The sequence below is a fragment of the Mytilus californianus genome, unplaced genomic scaffold (assembly GCF_021869535.1).
Source record: "Mytilus californianus isolate M0D057914Y unplaced genomic scaffold, xbMytCali1.0.p SCAF_15, whole genome shotgun sequence".
Lineage (NCBI taxonomy): Eukaryota > Metazoa > Mollusca > Bivalvia > Mytilida > Mytilidae > Mytilus > Mytilus californianus.
In genome coordinates, this window is record NW_026262637.1 from 26196164 (window position 1) to 26217074 (window position 20911).

Sequence of the window (20911 nt, forward strand, 5' to 3'; positions counted from 1 at the left end):
GATAATCAAGGCAAGAATTCTCCTTTATCAAACCTTAGCTATTTTCTAGTTACATTCCAAATAATCTGCTCTTCATCTTGGTCAACCAGCTTTCGTATACAAGTATATTTATGAAATTCCTTTTCGTCCTGGATATGCATGAAATATTGGCCAAAATCTATTTGCGCCAAAACTGAATTCTTTCGCGCCACAACTTATTTGCACCAATGCTTCTTCTGCGCCACTTCATTTGAATACTATAGCGGGTTTCATTTGCGCCAATAAAATAATCATACAATTGCGCCAATATCATAATTTTATTTATTTTCACTTATATATATCTACTAAATTATTTTAGAAGGTCGCTCAGATAATATGTCAGTTGTATTTCGTTTGCATACTGTTCTCAAAATTTGTCTTTCTAATTTCTGAGTATTATTTTCATGTATATGGTCTAATTCTCCTCAAAATAACTGTATAAGATTCATCTGTAAAAGCCTAGCACAACACAACTTTACTGTACATTTCCATCTAATTTCTTCATATTTCTTGATAAATGCCGGACGGAATTTGTGATCTTCTATATCAGATATCTTTACATGTGAAAAAAATCGTTCTAATACTGAACAATTTATTTATTGGTGAGTTTATTAATTTTGATGAGTGTTCTTTTTAATCTAACGTCGATAGGCTAATTATAGTACTTGTTTCATCAAGAATTTGTACTTGCTACATACAGATAAGATAGATAAATTTTTATTTCCAATAGAGGATCCATTATGGGTATAATCAGCACAGTGATTTTTTTTTTTTATATTAAACAATTGCAACAAATCCTTGGTTACATGTATAATATAGGTACACCCAAAAAATACAGGTAAATATGGCGCAATTTCAATCCATTTATTGACGCAATTAATATCATTAGAAAAATAGATACCTTTTTAAAATTATAATTGGCGCAAATTGATTCTGGCCGAAATATTTGCCACTGGAAGTTAAAAAAAACAACAATTAAGCAATCAATCAACCACTCAATCAATTATTTATACATTAGTCAATTTCTTTATCTCTTTTAATTTGATGTAAAATTAGTTATTATGGCCAACAATAAGCTGACACACATTTGACTTAAACAGACTTGTCACTAATACTCCGACATACAGTGAACATGAACACCCGACTTGTCACTAATACTCACACAGTGAACACGAACACCAGACTTGTCACTAATACTCATACAGTGAACATGAACACCAGACTTGTCACTAATACTCACACAGTAAACATGAACACCTGACTTGTCACTAATACTCACACAGTGAACATGAACACCAGACTTGTCACTTATACTCATACAGTGAACATGAACACCAGACTTGTCACTAATACTCACACAGTGAACATGAACACCAGACTTGTCACTTATACTCATACAGTGAACATGAACACCAGACTTGTCACTGATACTCATACAGTGAACATGAACACCAGACTTGTCACTGATACTCATACAGTGAACATGAACACCAGACTTGTCACTGACACACATTCAGTGAACATGAACACCAGACTTGTCACTAATACTCATACAGTGAACATGAACACCAGAATTGTCACTAATACTCATACAGTTAACGTGAAAAAGGTGATTTTGGATAAAAGTAAATCCAACGTTACTAAAACAACATTTAAGGGTCAACATAATCATGGTTCCTTCGATATAGATGTAAGAGATCGTACTATATTTCAATCACCAAATCGCCGAGCCTTTGACAAAATCAGCAGAGAATTGGAAATATCTGTCACAAATTTTCCGAAATTCTCAACAACAAAATTTAAGATATTGATAATCATCAACGCTAACTTTTCTGGGTTCCTGGGTTGGGACTGGTACTTCTATATCATTGTGGTATTCGACTAGTTTTCCAATCCTCCCATTTGATAAGGGAAAACAAGGGCATTGACAAAACATTCGGTCATAAAAAGCACTTACCTCATTAATACCGGTATTATACATTACAAAAACAGAATTACGTTTAAAACGATGCTAAATGATAAGAGTATCAAAGAATTTTTCTGTAACTGAAAGCAAGAAGTTTACTCTATTTCTGATATAGAAATCATGCCACTAACATTCTAATAACAACCGCTTAACTTATAACTTAATTCCATACAATGTGGGTAATTTCTTCTTAGTCTATTTCACATTAGAGTTATTTTTCAAAACATCCCGAATCATTACTATAATTATATAGCAATGCTAATTGGTGGATCGAATCTGCAATTTTGATAGATTTTGGAAAATTGAGGATTTATTCAAAAAGAGAGTAAGACGAAATTGAGAATGGAAATGGGAAATATGTCAAAGAGACAACAACCCGACCAAAGAGCAGACAACAGCCGAAGGCCACCAAAGGGTCTTCAACGCAGCGAGAAAATCCCGCACCCGGAGGTGGTCCTCAGCTGGCCCCTAAATAAAATTGTGTACTAGTTCAGTGAAAATGGACGTCACACTAAACTCCAAAACATATAAATGAACTAAAATTAAAAAACATACAAGACCAACAAAGGCCAGAGGCTCCTGACTTGGGACAGGCGCAAAAATGCAGCGGGGTTAAACATGTTTTGTGAGATCTCAACCCTCCCCCTATACCTCTAGCCAATGTAGAATAAAGAAACACATAGCAATACGCACAATAAAACTCAGTTTAAAAGAAGTCTGAGTCCGATGTCAGAATAGGTAACAAAAGAAACTAAGCAAAATGACAATGATACATAAATGAACAAAGGACTACTAGCAGTTACTGACATGCCAGCTCCAGACCTCAATTAAACTGATTGAAAGATAATGTCTTCATCATATGAAAATCAAGCACAATCCCTCCCGTTAGGGGTTTAGTATCATACCATCATAAAACATATGAGAAGAACATAACCCGTATCATGCCAACAACTGGTTTTAGAATAAATGTGTTTATTTCCGATGCAAAGACCCTATGAGTGAATCAATACTAATACCAAAATGTGCAATCCTTAATGACTTGACAACAATATCGTAACTATATCCTTTCCAAATAAGTCTGTTTAAAGGTTTTGTTAGCTTTTGAGGTGAATGCCGACACTTTTGTGCTTTGTAAAGAATATTACCATAAAATATTGGATGTTAAATACCTGAACGTATAAAATGTCTGCATGTTGATTTATATTTACGAATGATGTCCTTGTACCGATGATAAAATTTAGTAAATGTTTTGACTAGTTTGTGATATCGAAAACCCTGGTGTAATAATTCCAATTCCAACATTCCAATTAAACCAAACCTTAATTTCATAGTGTATTATCTTTCAAATGCAAATTCATTTTTTTTTGTGCTGGATGCCCAAGTTAAATATACAAATGTGGTTTTTGGTTCATAAGTGTTTCTCGTTTCTCGTTTTTTATATAGATTAGACCGTTGGTTTTCCCGTTTGAATGGTTTAACACTAGTAATTTTTGGGGCCCTTTATAGCTTGCTGTTCGGTGTGAGCCAAGGCTCCGTGTTGAAAACTGTACTTTGACCTATAATGGTTTACTTTTATAAATTTTGACTTTGATGGAGAGTTGTCTCATTGGCACAGTGCCACTCATACCACATCTTCTTATATCTATATAAAACATGTAAAATTTACAATATTGTACCAAAACTGTATTCAACAGCCATAAAAGAGAGGCGAAAGATACCAAAGGTACATTCAAACTCATAAGTCGAAAATAAAGTGACAACGCCATGGCTTAAAAAGACAGACAAACAGACAAACAACAGTACATGAAACACAACATAGAAACTAAAGACTGAGCAACACGAACCCCACCAAATAATGGTCCTCAGGAAGGGTAAGCAGACCCTGCTCCACATGTGGCTGCCGTCCAGTTGCTCATGTAAGTACAAACCCGGTGATAAGTCCAATTCGGTAGGTCACATTCGGGTAAAAGGGGACGGGATTGTAGTTACAACAATTGGAACATATCCGTCGTCATCTGCGAAACGGATATTCCATAACGGTCAACTGGTTTAGTAGCTTCCTTGTGAGTAGCAACCCTTTACATTTTGATTTTATAAGTATTGTAGAATTGTTAAAAAAATTTTAATCAGTATTTTCCCTTCAAAATTGAGACTTACATTCCTTTGACTGTAAATTCAGATATAGGATAAACTTTATTTCAAACATATTTTATTCAGAAAACAACCGAAATTGATAGGATAAATGAGCCATTGAACAAGTTAATGAAACATTTAGTTTATTAAAATCCAAAATAAAGGATAACAATGCCATCTCAAGCTTTTTCTTCGATCTTCGAAACTACCTATATATGCCACTTATGAGTGTAATTCGTGACAATTGAAAATGAAAAAAATGTACATAACAGTAAATCCAAAGAGTCTATGTACATAAATGAACTGCGTTTACAGTACTTAAATATATAAACATTTAATGCATGCATTAAACCTCCTACAGTAATTATGCGTTGTTTACTTTTCATTATCGTACAAGAGTATGTGTCTCAGGTTTTATTTACAGAATTCCAGGAGTTCTTAAGGAGATAGCATCAACTGATTGTCTTCGTCTTGCTGGCTTTTTTGGACTGTACCCAAGTGTGTATGAACTTGTCAGAGAGGTGCTACAAAATATTCGTGACAAAAAGGTAATCGTTTCGAATGAACCGAAGATAATAAAGAAAACGTTATTAAAACTAGTAAAAACGATCTATACTGTGTAAGTCTTGCCGGTGATACAAACAATCATATTTGAATTAAAGTTTAACTAATTTTGAGTATAAAAATAAGAAGATATGGTATGATTGCCAATGAGACAACTCTCCACAAGAGACCAAATGACACCGAAATTAACAACTATAGTACTCCATTTCAAATTATCTGAGTTTTAGTTAAAGTAAAGAATAATATATTGTAGTTTCTAAATACACTTACTAGATATATATTATATATATTTTTATACTTCCAGGATGGTTGGAACAACTGTATAGCAGGAGGATTAGCAGGACTAACCATTATCATAGAAGATCCTACCAGACGACAAGTGGTTACGTTGTTTGCCATTGCAAGAGCATTTGGCGCCTTGATATCTACACTTGTTGTTCGTGGCAAGATTCCGTACATTGAATACAGCGAGACTCTTCTTTTCTGTCTCTGCTGTGGATTCCTCGTGTATGCAGTGGCGTTAAATCCAAGACTCTTATTTACAGGGTATTACTATTCAGTATTGAAATGGTCTCGTGACTATACTGACCAGAAATTGAACACTCTTTTCCGCAATCCAGGAGACAAATTTCTCACATGCAGTGAGGTTGGATTACATAAAGACTCTTGTACGAAGCATGCGATGAAAGATTTCTTTCAGAGCATTCCAGCATTTGCAAAATTATATTTTCCCATCCACTTGACGCCAGTGGTGATATTTAGAAGAAAACTATTACTGGAAAGGTATATTTGTTTTCCTTAGATTTTGATATTTTGAGCTACCAAAAGTAAGGATTTATCGAATTGTCCGACGAAGCTACCTAAACTTAACTTCATTTACGTATCAAACTTATCTGACAAACCTATAAAGGATTTGTACAGTGTAAGTGGTCTGAGAACATTAATATTGCTTTTGAATTTACACTCTATTATTTAATATGATCTTATATATTCATTCATAGAAATGCTACGTGCATACATTGATAAACATTGTGCCTTCAATTTAAGTAAAATCCTCATTTAGTTTATCATAATATAGTATTCTATGTGAACGGGTTGTATTTTCATTACTTTTCTCAATCATTTCAGACCCAGAAGAGTATTGAAGTCATTGTTGAAGAATACGGTGTTCTCGACTGCTTTCCTAGCAGCTATGGTGATGCTGGCAAAGTATGTCATATGTCTTCTAAGAAACTTCCATCAGCGACCACCACCATTACAGACCCACGTGCCTGTTGTTGCTGGTCTGGTCTGTGGACTAAGTGTACTGTTTGAGAGAGCTAACAGAAGGAAAGAGCTGTCACTGTTTCTGATTCCTCATACGTTATATGCTTTATATCAGTGGGGTCTGCAAAGGAAACTCATAAAGCATATACGTTACAGTTCCGTGGCACTTTTCAGTTTGTCCATGATTTCTGTTATGCATGCGTACGAGCGAGAACAAGACTCTCTTTCGATGCTTTTTAACGGACTTCTGAGATACTTCGTTGGTGAAAGGAACAATCTTATTGAACGGCCAAGAAGAACAAGAAACTTCAGTGAAATGATTGGTTAATTTTTCATATCGGTATCTAAACTTAACAAAATAATATATTGTAGCACTAACATGTCTTGATCTAAAATAGAATTCAACAAACAAATAACTAATTATGCCACTAACTAGTTTAGGAAATGGGTTTAAGAGAACAAAGAAGTATGATTAAGTTTAAATATGGGAAACTGATTGGTATATTTGATAGTCAATGGTCTGCACCGCAACCAAATATACCCTTAGTTTCCCGAAACACATATTATTACCATATTCAAATTTGGTATTAAACGTCTCTGCTGACTGCTGTTTTTAAATAAGTATTTTTTTTTATCGAAAATTTCTCTTGAGACAACAGGGTAAGTTAAAATTATAAATATGTTTAATCAAATGAGACCGAAGTAGCTGAAGGTTTTCGGTTAAAAAATTCATCTCGTTTCGATCACTGTATGAGGAGAGCAATGTTGCCAACAGACTCATTTCCTAGTTCTAAGTGACTACTTTGCTTCTTTTTTCCTTGAAAGATGTGGCCATGTTTTTAAATGACAGAAAAAGGGTTTAATCACCTTTTCATTTTGTTTCTGTAAAAATGCCCGATCCGTCTGAACAAGGACTATACAAATCCTTGGTCTGAATTCAACTAAACAGGCATATGAAATGTGGCACAATTAATTGGCATGTGTTGATCGCCAACAGAAATTGTTCGATTTTCAATCTCTTCTCTTCACGAGTAGGAGTTCTGTACAAAGATGCCACATTTGGTGTTAATAAGTTGGCATGTGTAGTAACAGAGACATACTAATTATATATTACTTAGTATACTTTATTTGGTAGTGGCCATGGTGCCACATACTTTGTTTCAGTCAAATTATCAGAGTTACTTTTCTTTGACTGGTAAAATGAATTATAAGACATTTCAACGAGTTATGTCTATCTGTTGATTGTTGTCTCTGTTTTTAAATCCTAAAAAAAAGCTGATTGAAAAGCGTATACAGCTTATTTAACCATATTTCACGTTATTCCCGAAGTTTTTAATATATTTTATAGATTATGATATTGGTGAATAAACAAAAGAGATTTTTTGACAGAAATGAGTTATAGGATACTTGAGCACTCTTGTTTTTCTATGTATTGTATTTTGGAGTTACTTTATGCTTTACTGAGTGAAGATCAATATTTGATAATACCGTTAATGTTTAATAAAACGGTTATTTTATGCAATACTTTGCGTCTAAATAAAAATACTCATAGTTTCCAAGGTTTATTTGTTGTATTAACAGTGCTATGAAAATAGAAGATGTAAGTATACGTCAATGAGACAGCAACCACACGACACAAATAACCAAAAGACACATAGGGTTCATCATATTGTCTTACTTGTCAAAGATCCATAGATAAGATAAAAGTAACATTTGACATCAATTGATAGAATAGCCCATCTTATAGACGGGTTGGCACATACTTCATCCGATCAAAACCAATTTTAACAAACTCTTGCGTCACTAGAAATGATTACCGTAAACTTGCATAATGCGAAAAAGCATCACTATGATTTAGCGCGATAATAGCGCTTTTGATTTTGTGAAATGTATGTAAGGATTGTATATCATGAGTTGATATACCATATCCTTTTTTTCCCGTAATGCATGATAGACTTATCAACTCATGCAGGCAATGTAGTAGCGTTAATTGAAATGCTGTGCAGTTTTGTTTTGTGCATTCTGTAAGATCGTTTCTCTCCCAGTACATATGGCGTTGCTGTATGAAATCTGCTCTGAAGTACAGCCACTGGTATTAGCATGTAAGACGGCACGTGGTTGTATCAACATGTTAAGTTATTTGAGTTTGCTTTCGGTAACTGCGAGCATTCTATGATATTGTATTGTTTTGTTTGTTCTTAGTTTTGTTATCTATACTAGTTTTATAAATATGATCTTTGGTTGATCCATAATTCCTAAATTGTACTGTGCTGTACAAGAGCAACAAGATCTGCAAAAGAAACTTGGTCAACATCCAACATGTGTACTAAGAGGTTTGCAGTATACCCCAGTCTGTGAAAAGAAGCGGATCGGACCTATACTAACGACTGCAGTGGATTGATTCTGGTAAAGAAATGAAAGTCTGCTATGTACCGAAAAACGTTTAAAGAAGTCTACTGAATCGTTGTAAGAACGCTTACCATGCTTACAGCGTCACAAACCTGTTTAATGAGATCTATAGTGGATTAGTACCTGTTTCAAAAAGTCTGTAGCTAGCCTTACGTGTTTGAGGATGTCTATACAGGGAACAAAATTATGTACCGGTTAGAAACCAATATTGGACTAAACCTGTGTATTGAAGACTAGTAGCTCCTATCTGTGTAAGAATCTTTGGAGGGGGACCTACTTAGCTAAAAAGTTTGTACAGAACCAAGTCTGTTTCATTAAATGAAAAAAAAAATTATATTTTTTGTTTTGTTTGTTATGTGTGTTTTTGTTTTGCTGCTTCAAATGCACATTTCTGGATTTACCTTATGCCATGCAAGGAAATCTGCATTGGACTCTATCTGTGACAGATTTGATAAAGGCCAATCCTGTAACAAGAAATCTTCATTAGGCTTAAGCTAATTGAAAAGGATGTCTGACGTGGCCTGATCCAACCTGTATAAGAAGTTTGCGCCGGTTTGGATGCGATATTGCTTAAAAGTATTGCTACTTGAAATGATTTTCTGAAAGGTTTTGTTATGGATGAGTTGCTATTATTTCTGGAAAAAAAGATACTATCTAAACATTCCCAGTATACCAGGAAGTTTGTAGAGAAAGCACTCTGACAAACAAAAAACTTGAAAATTTGTACGTTTCTGCTACTTCTCCACCTAGCATACGGCATTTAGTAGTAAGACTGGCTGGCTTCGAACCAGTTTACTGTTTCCAGGTTGGTGACATGCTGTCTCGTCGTGAACGTTAAAATGTTGATATTGTACCGGCATGATCGGTACGACATGATCAATCTGAAAATGCACGTAATAGTTGCCGCTGTGCATTAAGGTAGCATGCTACCGCTGAGCCCAAATGGCAAAATAACATTCACATCTTGTACAGGTTTAATTCATAGCAGATTCTTTATATCACAGACCTGGTGCACTACAAAACCCTTTCACATATTAGACATATGCAACCCTTTTGTTTTAAGCCACTGCAGACTTTTGTACGCAGGATGGACCCACTAGTTTTTAACACCGATTTGAGTAGGATCCTTTACATCTTCCTGCCATATAATTACTCGAAGTTAATGAACTCTCCAATATCTGTTAGATTTGTCTAATGGTTATGACACCTTGGATCTATATTAAGTGAGAATAGCCAGGTTGGTTGGTTGGTTGGTATAAGAGTTGTCCTTTTTGTCTACCGTTTTCTCAAATATTGAATTAAATTGCCTTGTCCTATTAGCTTTGCATTATGTGTTTGTAACGATAGCTATTGTTTCTCAACTGACTGTGATACAATATGTTTCAGTAAAGTCTAGAAACTTAATAACGTCAATGTCAACATTTTTGTCCTATTCAGAACTTGGTGCTGATGTCAGATCGTTTACTGTCTGTTTTTTTTACAACTTGTCCTCAATCAGGGAGAATTAACCATTGGAATATGGTATGGACACATATATGCTATTTTAGAACGCGTGTTGACTTCTGGTTCACTGTTGGGTGAAATTTTGTTGTTGGTGATGTCAAGGATTTGTATAGTACTATACAAATCCTCGGTGATTTTTAGTCTTATTGGAACAAAAATTATCTTGAAAGGATATAATATATATTCCTTCAATAACAACAGATGCAAAGTGACAATTTGAATTATGGTGGTCCTTCAAGCCTACTCAGTCTACAGAAGACCACAGAATATATACAATTTAAAAAATCATGATCCCATTTAAATTCATACATTGCAAAAATAGAAGTGGTATGATTGCCAATGAGACAGCTACCAAAGACAAAAGGACAAGAAGAAGAACTACTGGTCACCCTTGGGCTTAAAACAAATAAAAAGAGAAAATAAATAGCCTAATTCAAGCTTACAACATAAACGAAAGACAATGACAGACAGAAACCAACCACTACTACACTACATGAGGACAAGAACACAAAGAATGTGGTGGTATTAAACATGTTTGTGAGTGCAAAATCCTTTATTTAACTTATTTAACTTGGAAAACTGATGTAACAGTACAGCAATAAAACAAACTGCAAAAGATCAATTGAAAAGAGTTTGACTTGTGAGATTAGTACTGAGCACAAAAACCAAATGACAAAAAGTCACTAGGAGTACTAACAATTACTGAAAGCTAGTTCAAAGACCAATTTCAATTGAAATATAATTCAGCACACTGTCACTTCCAGCAGATATATTGTAAAGGCATCATAAACAGGTGCAGAAAACCATGACCTTGTGCAAACCAAAATATAAGTAGCAACATGATGCAGCACCATTTTACTGGCAGTGAACAAGACCTAGTGAAGACAAAAACTGACAAAGAACAAAAACTAGTGGAGATAAGATAATTAAATCATGTTTGTGCTGTCATATCTTTATTTGAGCTATTGAAACAAGTTGAACTTTGAACTATTGCTCACTAATAATATCCAGCTAAATGTATTTGTGATGAGTGATAAATGTGAAAGTTCATCACATGGTATAGCATGCTCACATGAAACTTTACCAAATTTCAGGAAGCTCTGTTTTATAGTTCCTGAGAAAAATGTGAATGCTCACATGGAGGTTTCTACCAAATTTTAGGAAGCTCCAATTTGTATTTCATACGAAAAATGTAACAAAATTTCATGGGATAGATAGATGTAAACCATTATACCCCTTCCTTTGAGCAAGGGTATTATTATTGGTAATCCTTTAACCATGCCCTAAGTTATCAATGTGTGTACTACTAAATGAGATTCATCATCAACTGACAAAATCTTGTGTTTTTTGTTTTGTTTTAAGACAACTACAAAGTCAGGCTTCATTTTTCATTGTCCTCATGTGGTTGACTATTTTTTGTTTTATATTTGATTTATTGTAGATGAATGTTGTAGCTTTCCACCTTTTTAATATGTTTTATGCTGTTATTCTAATCCATCATTATGTAAGAATTTTCACTGCTGTCTACTCAAATAAAAACATTTGTAAACACAAGAGACATTAAAACATCAAATCTTTTCATATTATTTTTTTATTTTGATCAAGTTATGGTTTTCATGATGACATTTTGATACAAAATGTTCAGTGTATCAAAAATAACAAATAAAATGTACACTTTACAGTAACAGATATCATCACATATAAAACCATTGCATCTTTATAATTGCATAGTAAATCATAGAAAATAGAATTGTGTACATTGTCCATTATTTGCTAAATAGGTAACATATAAAAATACTATTGAAGTTCAATAAAAAATTTCCTTTGTATAAATTTATATAGTAAGGACATTAATATGTGTATATAAAAATGTTGCTATTCAGAAAAATCTCCATGACAACCATGTTGACAGATTTTGAAATTTCTTAGTCAGTGCATGTTTTGTGATAAAAATATAAATAAATAATAGCACTTTCACAATTAAATATAAACATGCCATACTTTTTTATCTATACTGTCTGTGTATAATAAATTGTTATTTGTCCACCTTGTATACTTGGCACTTGGAATATAAGAAATGCTACAAATTATACTACTGTTAAAATATGGCATCCCTTCCTTAATTACTACCAAATACAATTTGGGCAAGATTTGATTAATTTATTCACCTATTTACAATACACTTTAAAATTCTATTTGAGAGAGGAGAGGTGAAGACTTTACAAGATTTGGACTTAAAAATGTACAAAATAACAAACAGAGCACTGTACACGTTGATACTGTACAGTATGCCACAATTTCACAGATATACATATATACAAATTACAAATGTACAATTTGAGTATTATTCTGTATTTATACATAAAATAGATATACAAACATTTTAAAGAGTATATCAACCATTTATATGAGGTAAAATCTGAGGTATTGCCAATAACATTCTCAGTATAAACAATTACTGCATTACTTCCCTTTAACCAAAAAATCATTACATCCCCCTATTGTTTAATCTTGAAATTGGTGTACTTTTATAACAAAAATATTCTTTAAGAACTTTTTATTTTTCAAATATCTCATTGATATATCTAGTCAGTAAAATTTCCCAATATTAATATGTATTTTGTTTTAACACATAGAATACATGTACCAAGAGGAACATACAAAAATGTTTATGAATATTAATGGCATGATAGAAAAACACAAATACATGTATCACAGGCATTACACAAACGTCACTTCCGTATCAAGATATGTCCATGATTCATGATCTGATGAAACGTTAGTAGAATTTCTACGAAGTCCTGAGCTACGACTAGAAGTATCAGAATCATCACTGAAACTGTCGTGGGCTTGTGGCCCACCTAAACGTCTATGTGACAGAGATGATTTTGTCTGTGGAATGTTTGCACTATTGTCTGTATTAGAACTACTACAACTACTATTACTTGAGGAACTCATTCGAGCATTGTCACGACGAAACGGAGGAGGAGGTTGGTAAGGAGGAGGTGGAGGTCGCGATTCACTTGAACTGCTGACTGATGACTGTCCTGAACTGTTCGAGTTTACAAACACAGATCGTAAGTTTTTAACACTCCACGGTAAATCTGCAGAAGAGTCTCTCTTTGGAGTAGTTACCGGGTCTCGTTTTGATTTCCATACAATTGAATTTTTAGATTCAACTTTAGTTGTAACATTAGCACCTACAGTTTTACTAGAAGATTGTTCCTGACTTTTATTACTTTCTCTAGCACCTGTGAAAAATCGTGGTTTAGCAGGGTCTCTTATCACACTTGTTTCTTTTTGTTCCACATCCCTAGAGTATAAATTTGTACGGTCCTGAGAACGTGAGAAGTCTCTAGATTTGTATGAGTATCTAGTCTCCACTGATGATTCCCTACTTTGAATTTGTTCAGTTGAGCTTCGTTGTTGGGTTTGAGCACTACGATTTTGAGCAAAATTGTCTGAAGTTTTAGGAAAATAGTGACGACTAGTTACAGGACTTGAATCGGATCGATCACGTCGATATGGTGGAATTTGTTGACTTTCTGTGACAGTATCTGAGGAGCTATTGGATACACTAGAAGATGAGTAGTTCAACTGAGCATTTGGTGAAGAATTTCGACTAACTTCATGTATCCTCCTGTCAGTAGCTAGAGGAGATTTTTCCCGAGTAGGACTCCTCCTGCTATGTATTCCAGCTTTGTCTGATGAATCACTTGCACTACGATGTAAGTGAACAGGGGATAAAAGGCTACTATCTGGAATCAATGATTTTTTGGCTGAAGAAGTATCTAGTGAACTACTTTTAATTTGCTCATAAGCTTTCAAAGATTCCTCGAAAATTTTCTTTGGGTCTTTCTTCATCATTGTATTTTCCTCTTCAATACCCTCAGAGGAATCACTGTCACACTCCTCCTGTTCTATAATTACCTCCTCCTTTCTTGAAACTTCCTTGCGATCAATATTTTGAACACTTGGGCTATTTAAATGCTCCTCCATATATTTGCGTAGGGATTCTTCATACAATTGCTTTGCAAGTAAACTTGCTTCTTTTTGTTTCTGGCTATCTTGTTCAGAAATCTCTAATGGAATTCCATGTTTAATCATAAAAGTTCTCTGACAAGCCTCATCATAAGATGGAGGCCTGTCTGGTCGGTTTGGTGAGTTTGACAAAGTCCTATTGATATCACTATCACTGTCACTTTTCACAAGAGGGTATGGAGGTGTGCTTAACTTTCCAATATTAAGTTCTGAATGATGAAATTCATGTTCCCTCTTTTGATCACTACCTGAACTATCTGTGCTATTTCTACGTACTTGTGAAATAATGGCACTGTCATGACTTGCACGCATTGGTGTATTGTCACGTTTTTGCTGTTTCTGGTGTAATTTTAATACAACACCAGGTGGCGGTGACGTTCCTAGTCCATATTTTGTGAAAGCCTTTAAAGGCAAATTTTGTCTAACATCATTAGCAGAAGCACTAGAACCATATTTTGTTTGTAAAATGGGGGACATATGATCATTTTCTTTGTGTTCCTTAAATTCATAAGTAGAAAGCTCAAATCTTGGCTTGATAATGTCCTCGGCTTCCTTGTAACTATTGGAGCCAGATCCTTTAGTCGGATTGGAAAGTTCCAAAGGAAATGACCTTCTCACTGAAACACCTTCTTTAGAGTTTGAATTGAACACTTTACGGGAATTTTTCGGTGAAATAGGTGGGGATATTAAAGAGTTAACATATTTTTTAGAGGGGCTTGTCCTCCTAGCACTAGAATACTGACTGTTCAATGAATTATCGTCTTGACTCTGTCGTAATCGATCACTACTTGAGCTACATTCTGAATAATGTGAATCACTTTCATGTGACATTTGTCCTTGCATGAATGAAGAACAGGATAATGAGTGGGGAATTCCACTATCAAAAGAACTTCCACATGACAGTCTAGATTGAGGTGACTTAGGAGGATTACTTTCAGTAACTGAAGCTTGTCGTATCAATTTCCCATTTCCTCCTTGTGGAGAGCGTTGAGTTTGAATTTCAATCTCTGATACATAGCGTAAGTTATTATTGCTTGATTCCCTATTGTTTTCATCTAGAAATAAATGAGCACCACTTGATGATTTGATTAATGTTCCATAGTCTGATTGACGTAAAAATTCATATGGAGTTACCCGTTGATCCTCATGATCTTCTAACGACTGTAAAGACTCCGCTGAGTTTCGTTTGAATTTTTGATAGCCTTCAGCACTATAACTTTGGTGCATTGTATTTTTAACACCTTTGGCCACTTGGTCCTTTTCATTTGAGTATTCACGCTTTTTATTTTTCCTGGGAGGAGGTTTTGGATTTTCATAAGCAGTGTCATAGCTACGACTCACATTTTCTGAATGTTTTGATTTGTCTGAATCACGATCCATATACTGCGATATACTCCTATTATAATTTTTTCTGTCTGTTAAATTCTCCATGCTACCATCGTCATCATATAACTGAGCATCACTTAGGGTAAGTCCTGAATCTCGGCTTAGATTTGAAGGCGATAAATGACTTTTGACAAGATTAGGACTTGAATCAAATTCTCCATATAGATCATGTTCTAAACTATCCATAGAATAATTATCTGCACGCATTCCACCTGTGGACAAAAAGAAGAATGTTATTGAAATCTATTTTAATACAACAAAATATTCAAAAGTATCCAATTATTAATAATCATTTTTCAGATATATACATATATTGCAATGGTTTACTGTCACTATTCTTATAATTTCACTTTGTAGATGCATAACAAGTGTTGAATTTCAGCTGTTTTAAACTATATATTCTGATATTTTCCATCAAGAGTTGTTTCTGTATTTTAAGGCAACATCTCATTTATCTCTTCTGATAAACTTGTTTTCGAGAACCATTACAGAACTATGTCATGTGACTGAATTATCTCCCTTGTCGGTTATCTTTTATTTGTTTTGTTTTAAAGACTTAAATATGTTTTATAACCTTTTTTTCATGCTGTATTAATGATTTTTATGTGTCTATTTTTGTGAAAGTACTTTTCCTTTGAACATATAAATAGTTTTATATTCAATGCCTTTACGTAAAATGTAAATATCTTACTTCCAGAATCTTGAGTACTGAGATAGCTATGTACACTATCCGAATCTGTACTTGAGTCTTGTCTGATTTTCTGTTCATCCCCAAACAGACTTAGTGTTTCCACGCCAAAAATGGAACCACAATTATCAATCAGGTACATAATTGCCTTATGTGGTGATTGGGTGGCCATTGGGTCTTTGATTTGCTCCTTGGACCATAATATACTAGGTGTGATACACACTGCTAAGTTATATGAGGTCATCATATTTTCACTGTGCTTTTCCTGAACATGGTGTAATACACAGATCAAATGCCGCAGGAGGTCAAAGTGTGAAGGTGGCAACTTAAACAGCAATCTGCAAATACAGTTAAAATAGAGTTATATCCCCTGATATATAAAAAGCCTAGCCTCTTCACATTCAAAGTTACTTCCCTTGATTCATGAAGTCTATTTGATGTTTTTCTTACTTTCATAATTAAACATTTTTTTTTCAAGTTTTTAAAACTTGTTAATAAAAATGTTCTTTTTTTAGAGATAATGTACTTTGATAACCTCAGTCTTTACATTTAAATTGTATTTTATTTGGTTGTAAAATTGCTAAACCATTTTATTACAGAATAAAATGTCTTTGAGATTAAGTTTTTTGACTTTGTTGTTGTTTACACACCTTTGCTATAATTACAGGTAATTATTTGATAATTACAATCATCCTTTTGGGATCAGGTAACATTTATAGATCTTGCTGATCAAATCTTTTGTCACTTGTTTACATAAAAGGACAGATTTTTATGATAACAAAAAAATTACATTTGTCAAAAGTAATAGCTGAGGGCAAACTTCTAAAAAGCAAAAAAACATTTTTCATCTTATTTTGTTTATGAGAGTTTTAATGTAAAGTTTATTTAAAATCTTGTAATGTTCTGTAATGTTGCCTATATAATTATCTTCAATTCCTACCCGTAGTTAAAAGGAGGATTCAAAAACTTTCATAATCATTTTATTTATCTTCTTTTGAATGTCATTTTAAAACTATTCCCTTTTAAACTTACTTAAATGGCAACAATAAAATTAAGTTTGCTATGTATGAAATTTTACAAATTTACTTTAAAGTTTTCCAACATTTCTACATAAATGACAGTGGTTGAAATGAAATAAGGGTGTAGCTTATAACACTGCTGACATTAAAAAGGCCTCTGCATTATTCTGTGCATTTAAAAAGAACAATTCCTCAATTGCAGATTTAACAAAGCAAATAAACAATATCAAAATGCAGTCAATTTGCATATCATTATTCATTTCCCAGGACCTTTTACAAATCAAATATATAAAGATGTATCAAGTTCATACTTTTTTTGTTGGTTTTTGAAATATATGACAAATTATCACACATAGTAATTTTTCTATAAAAAATGAAAAAAGTAAAATACTATTACAATATTGCAAATCTGAATTTTAAATTAAATCTGAACAATTTATTTATGACTTAATTTTAACCAGAGGATTGTGGTTTTTATTTTTATTTATGTTACTCCTACAAACTAAGGTTAGCGGAAGTAGCTAGCTCCTCTAGGCAGTCGTCAATTATATGATCAATATATCCTTAACCAATGATCCATGAATAGCGTAATTAAATTAAAATCTAACTTTGAAATTCACTCCTTTTAATTACCTACTTTAAACCTAGTGACCTGCTGAACAGGTATGGGTAAGGTCAGTTAGGTTGGGTCAAATGATATTATCGACATTGACAAATGTCAACAACTTGACATACCTGAAATTGACACGCCATTTTAACACCAATTTTCGTGTTTACTTTTTGTAAAAATATACAATTTTTAACATTAAATGAAGCAGAATAGATTTTATAATTGCTAACGCTATGTAAAATTACAACAAGAAGTTTTTAATACAATTGAAGGTCATTGGTAGTAAATCTGAATACTTTTTGCATGTCCAATCTCATTTTTAAACATCTTAGAAAAGACAGCAGTTTCAACTTTCACCACAAGCCTTTTAAAACCTTACACCAGAATTGGTCAATCTTTACAGATCTCAAAAGAATTTTTACATGAATTTCCAAAGTATAGTTTGTTTATCATTCAATATTTTCTGTTTTCTTGAACTGTGCATCCCCCTTTTTTCCCAACTAAGTGTTTAAGTACAGGTGTACTTACTGTTTAACTTTATTCATTTTTGCTGAACTATCATCCTGCTCACTTAGCGCTACCCATTCATTGTAATGGTCCTCCAATAACAGACAACGAGGTAGATTCCTTAAATAATCCTGAAAAATATACATACATCAATTCAATATCCTCTTCATTGAAAGCCATTAGATGACCATTCAATTATTAAAATACACAGATTCCCTTATCAACCTCATACTTGCCTCTTGATGAAAAGCTCTTTTCACCATATTCAAATTTTATTTCAGAGTTGTAAATTAAGTTTTTATATGTACTTTAAGTATTCTTAGAATTTATTTTTGTAATATTAAAAGTAAACTCTTTACTTTGATCATATTTAACTGATGGGTTTACCTTGAGAACTGAACCAACAACTAGTGTCTGAATATTTGTAATATTAAAACTAAACTGTTTACTTTGATGATATTTAACTGATGGGTTTACCTTGAGAACTGCACCAACAACTAGTGTCTGAATATTTGTAATATTAAAACTAAACTCTTTACTTTGATGATATTTAACTGATGGGTTTACCTTGAGAACTGCACCAACAACTAGTGTCTGAATATTTGTAATATTAAAACTAAACTGTTTACTTTGATGATATTTAACTGATGGGTTTACCTTGAGAACTGCACCAACAACTAGTGTCTGAATATTTGTAATATTAAAACTAAACTGTTTACTTTGATATTTAACTGATGGGTTTACCTTGAGAACTGCACCAACAACTAGTATCTGAATATTTGTAATATTAAAACTAAACTGTTTACTTTGATATTTAACTGATGGGTTTACCTTGAGAACTGCACCAACAACTAGTGTCTGAATATTTGTAATATTAAAACTAAACTGTTTACTTTGATCATATTTAACTGATGGGTTTACCTTGAGAACTGCACCAACAACTAGTGTCTGAATATTTGTAATATTAAAACTAAACTGTTTACTTTGATGATATTTAACTGATGGGTTTACCTTGAGAACTGCACCAACAACTAGTGTCTGAATATTTGTAATATTAAAACTAAACTGTTTACTTTGATCATATTTAACTGATGGGTTTACCTTAAGAACTGCACCAACAACTAGTGTCTGAATATTTGTAATATTAAAACTAAACTGTTTACTTTGATGATATTTAACTGATGGGTTTACCTTGAGAACTGCACCAACAACTAGTGTCTGAATATTTGTAATATTAAAACTAAACTGTTTACTTTGATCATATTTAACTGATGGGTTTACCTTGAGAACTGCACCAACAACTAGTGTCTGAATATTATCATCTAAACATTCTTCTCCTTCGTCCAGTTTTTCATGGATTTCCTTACATTTCACTGAGTTTGCTGATTTCCTTAATATTCCTTTTGTGTATGGACCATCACGATACATTATCCTGAGCAGGCACTAAAAAAAGTCAATCAGAAAATATATAATACAGACAATAATTTTCAGAACCTCTCCATTTCAAACGAGTTTTTTTCTTTGGCAAATAATATAATATATTTCTTTTTTAAAAGCAAATTCTGTCTCGTAATGAGATAAATGATACAAATTTTTTGCTATTTGTAAATTTTAAGATATTATTTTCTTTCATAGTAGAAATAATGACTTTCTATAATGTTTTTCTTACCATAACAGCTTTAGGGAGGCCTCCATCTATGACCAAGTCATCCAAAGGTCTTCCAAAAAGTTTTCCAGTTGGAGAAGAGTTATTATTTTTGTCATCTTTACCACGACGAAAAATACTAAACGGTGAACGTCTTGGTTTCTTCATACTCTTTCCTGAGGAGTTTTCATCTGTAAAAATAAAGGGTTATTCTATTCAAATAATTTACAAAAAAAAAAGAATAAAAATGTTAAAATCACAAAGCAAACATTACTTTTTCATACTGTATAACAACAGTATATATCAATATGCAATAAAATCTTACCCAATCTCCTGAAATCCAAGTCACCCAAACTTTTGCTTTTATGAAGTAACTTTGATCTCATCTTTCTAAACAAAAAATCACTAATTTTCGAAAAAAGTATAAATTCCGAACAAAATATTTAAATCATCCTAACTCTATTGACGAAACGCAGGAAACAATTTCCTGCCTAGTGCACCACACATAAAACACAAAATGATTAAACGGGGTAGGTAAAAAGTCCGTGAATCATATTTATGTATTGGTCCTTGTAAAATATTGGGGTGATTAATTGTGTTTGGTTTGTATGGTTTACCAATATCTATCAATCTAAGGAAGTCAATTTTTACCTTTAAGGTATATATACACCTACATAACTACAGGTAAATTTGACGACCTTTTGATGTTAGGTTTCTATGAAGAGGTATCAACTATAATTTGTGTAAATAAGTCAATTACATCATGATTATAGTAACTTTACCCCCATGTGACTGATAATGTGAAAGTCATGAATGAACCTCTCACCATGGCAAATCCATTCACATAAAAAATAAGTGTTAATTACGTCCAAGTAAAAAACTTACAATTTGTTCGAGACTTTTGTATAGATAATTTTGTCAATATTATAATTACATCAAAATCACGATATCTTTTAAAATAGTAATTAATTTGCATGTTTAAAACCCTTAACTACATATATTCATAGATGTTGGTTAATTTGTATGTACATGTACCTTGATCAATTTCCATTTTTTATATCTGCATGACAAACAGATTTTGACATCTGTGCACAATAAATATTACATAGTATAACATGCTTTGGACATACAGCTTGTCACAATTGCATTTGACGAA

General features: G+C 33.0%; 2 protein-coding genes across 26 annotated transcripts in view; one reads left to right on the forward strand and one right to left on the reverse strand.

Annotated features, from left to right (window-relative positions):
* Positions 1–1306: 1306 nt before the first annotated feature.
* Positions 1307–7422, forward strand: LOC127726010 (uncharacterized). The gene is made up of 5 exons (XM_052233307.1): positions 1307–1708; positions 4202–4242; positions 4542–4665; positions 4986–5464; positions 5810–7422. The coding sequence occupies exons 1-5, from the start codon at positions 1307–1309 to the stop codon at positions 6273–6275; spliced, it is 1512 nt and encodes a 503-aa protein (XP_052089267.1). The 3' UTR covers positions 6276–7422.
* Positions 7423–11432: 4010 nt separating this feature from the next.
* Positions 11433–20911, reverse strand: part of LOC127725762 (rho GTPase-activating protein 20-like) — a 190903-nt gene continuing 181424 nt past the window's right edge. For all 25 annotated transcript variants that reach the window (XM_052233001.1, XM_052233003.1, XM_052233018.1 and 22 more), the window contains 5 exons: positions 19780–19946; positions 19392–19553; positions 18132–18241; positions 15978–16312; positions 11433–15498 (listed from right to left, as the gene is read on the reverse strand). In XM_052233001.1, the coding sequence (XP_052088961.1) occupies positions 12581–15498; positions 15978–16312; positions 18132–18241; positions 19392–19553; positions 19780–19946 (3692 nt within the window). In that variant the 3' untranslated portion in view covers positions 11433–12580. The remainder of the gene's footprint in view (positions 15499–15977; positions 16313–18131; positions 18242–19391; positions 19554–19779; positions 19947–20911) is intronic.

Coding starts and splice junctions, on each gene's coding strand:
- LOC127726010 (XM_052233307.1), top strand. CDS start 1,307: ATGAACACCAGACTTGTCACTTATACTCATACAGTGAACATGAACACC. Junction 4,243..4,541: donor ATAAATGAGCCATTGAACAA/GTTAATGAAACA, acceptor TTTTATTTACAG/AATTCCAGGAGTTCTTAAGG. Junction 4,666..4,985: donor AAAATATTCGTGACAAAAAG/GTAATCGTTTCG, acceptor TTATACTTCCAG/GATGGTTGGAACAACTGTAT.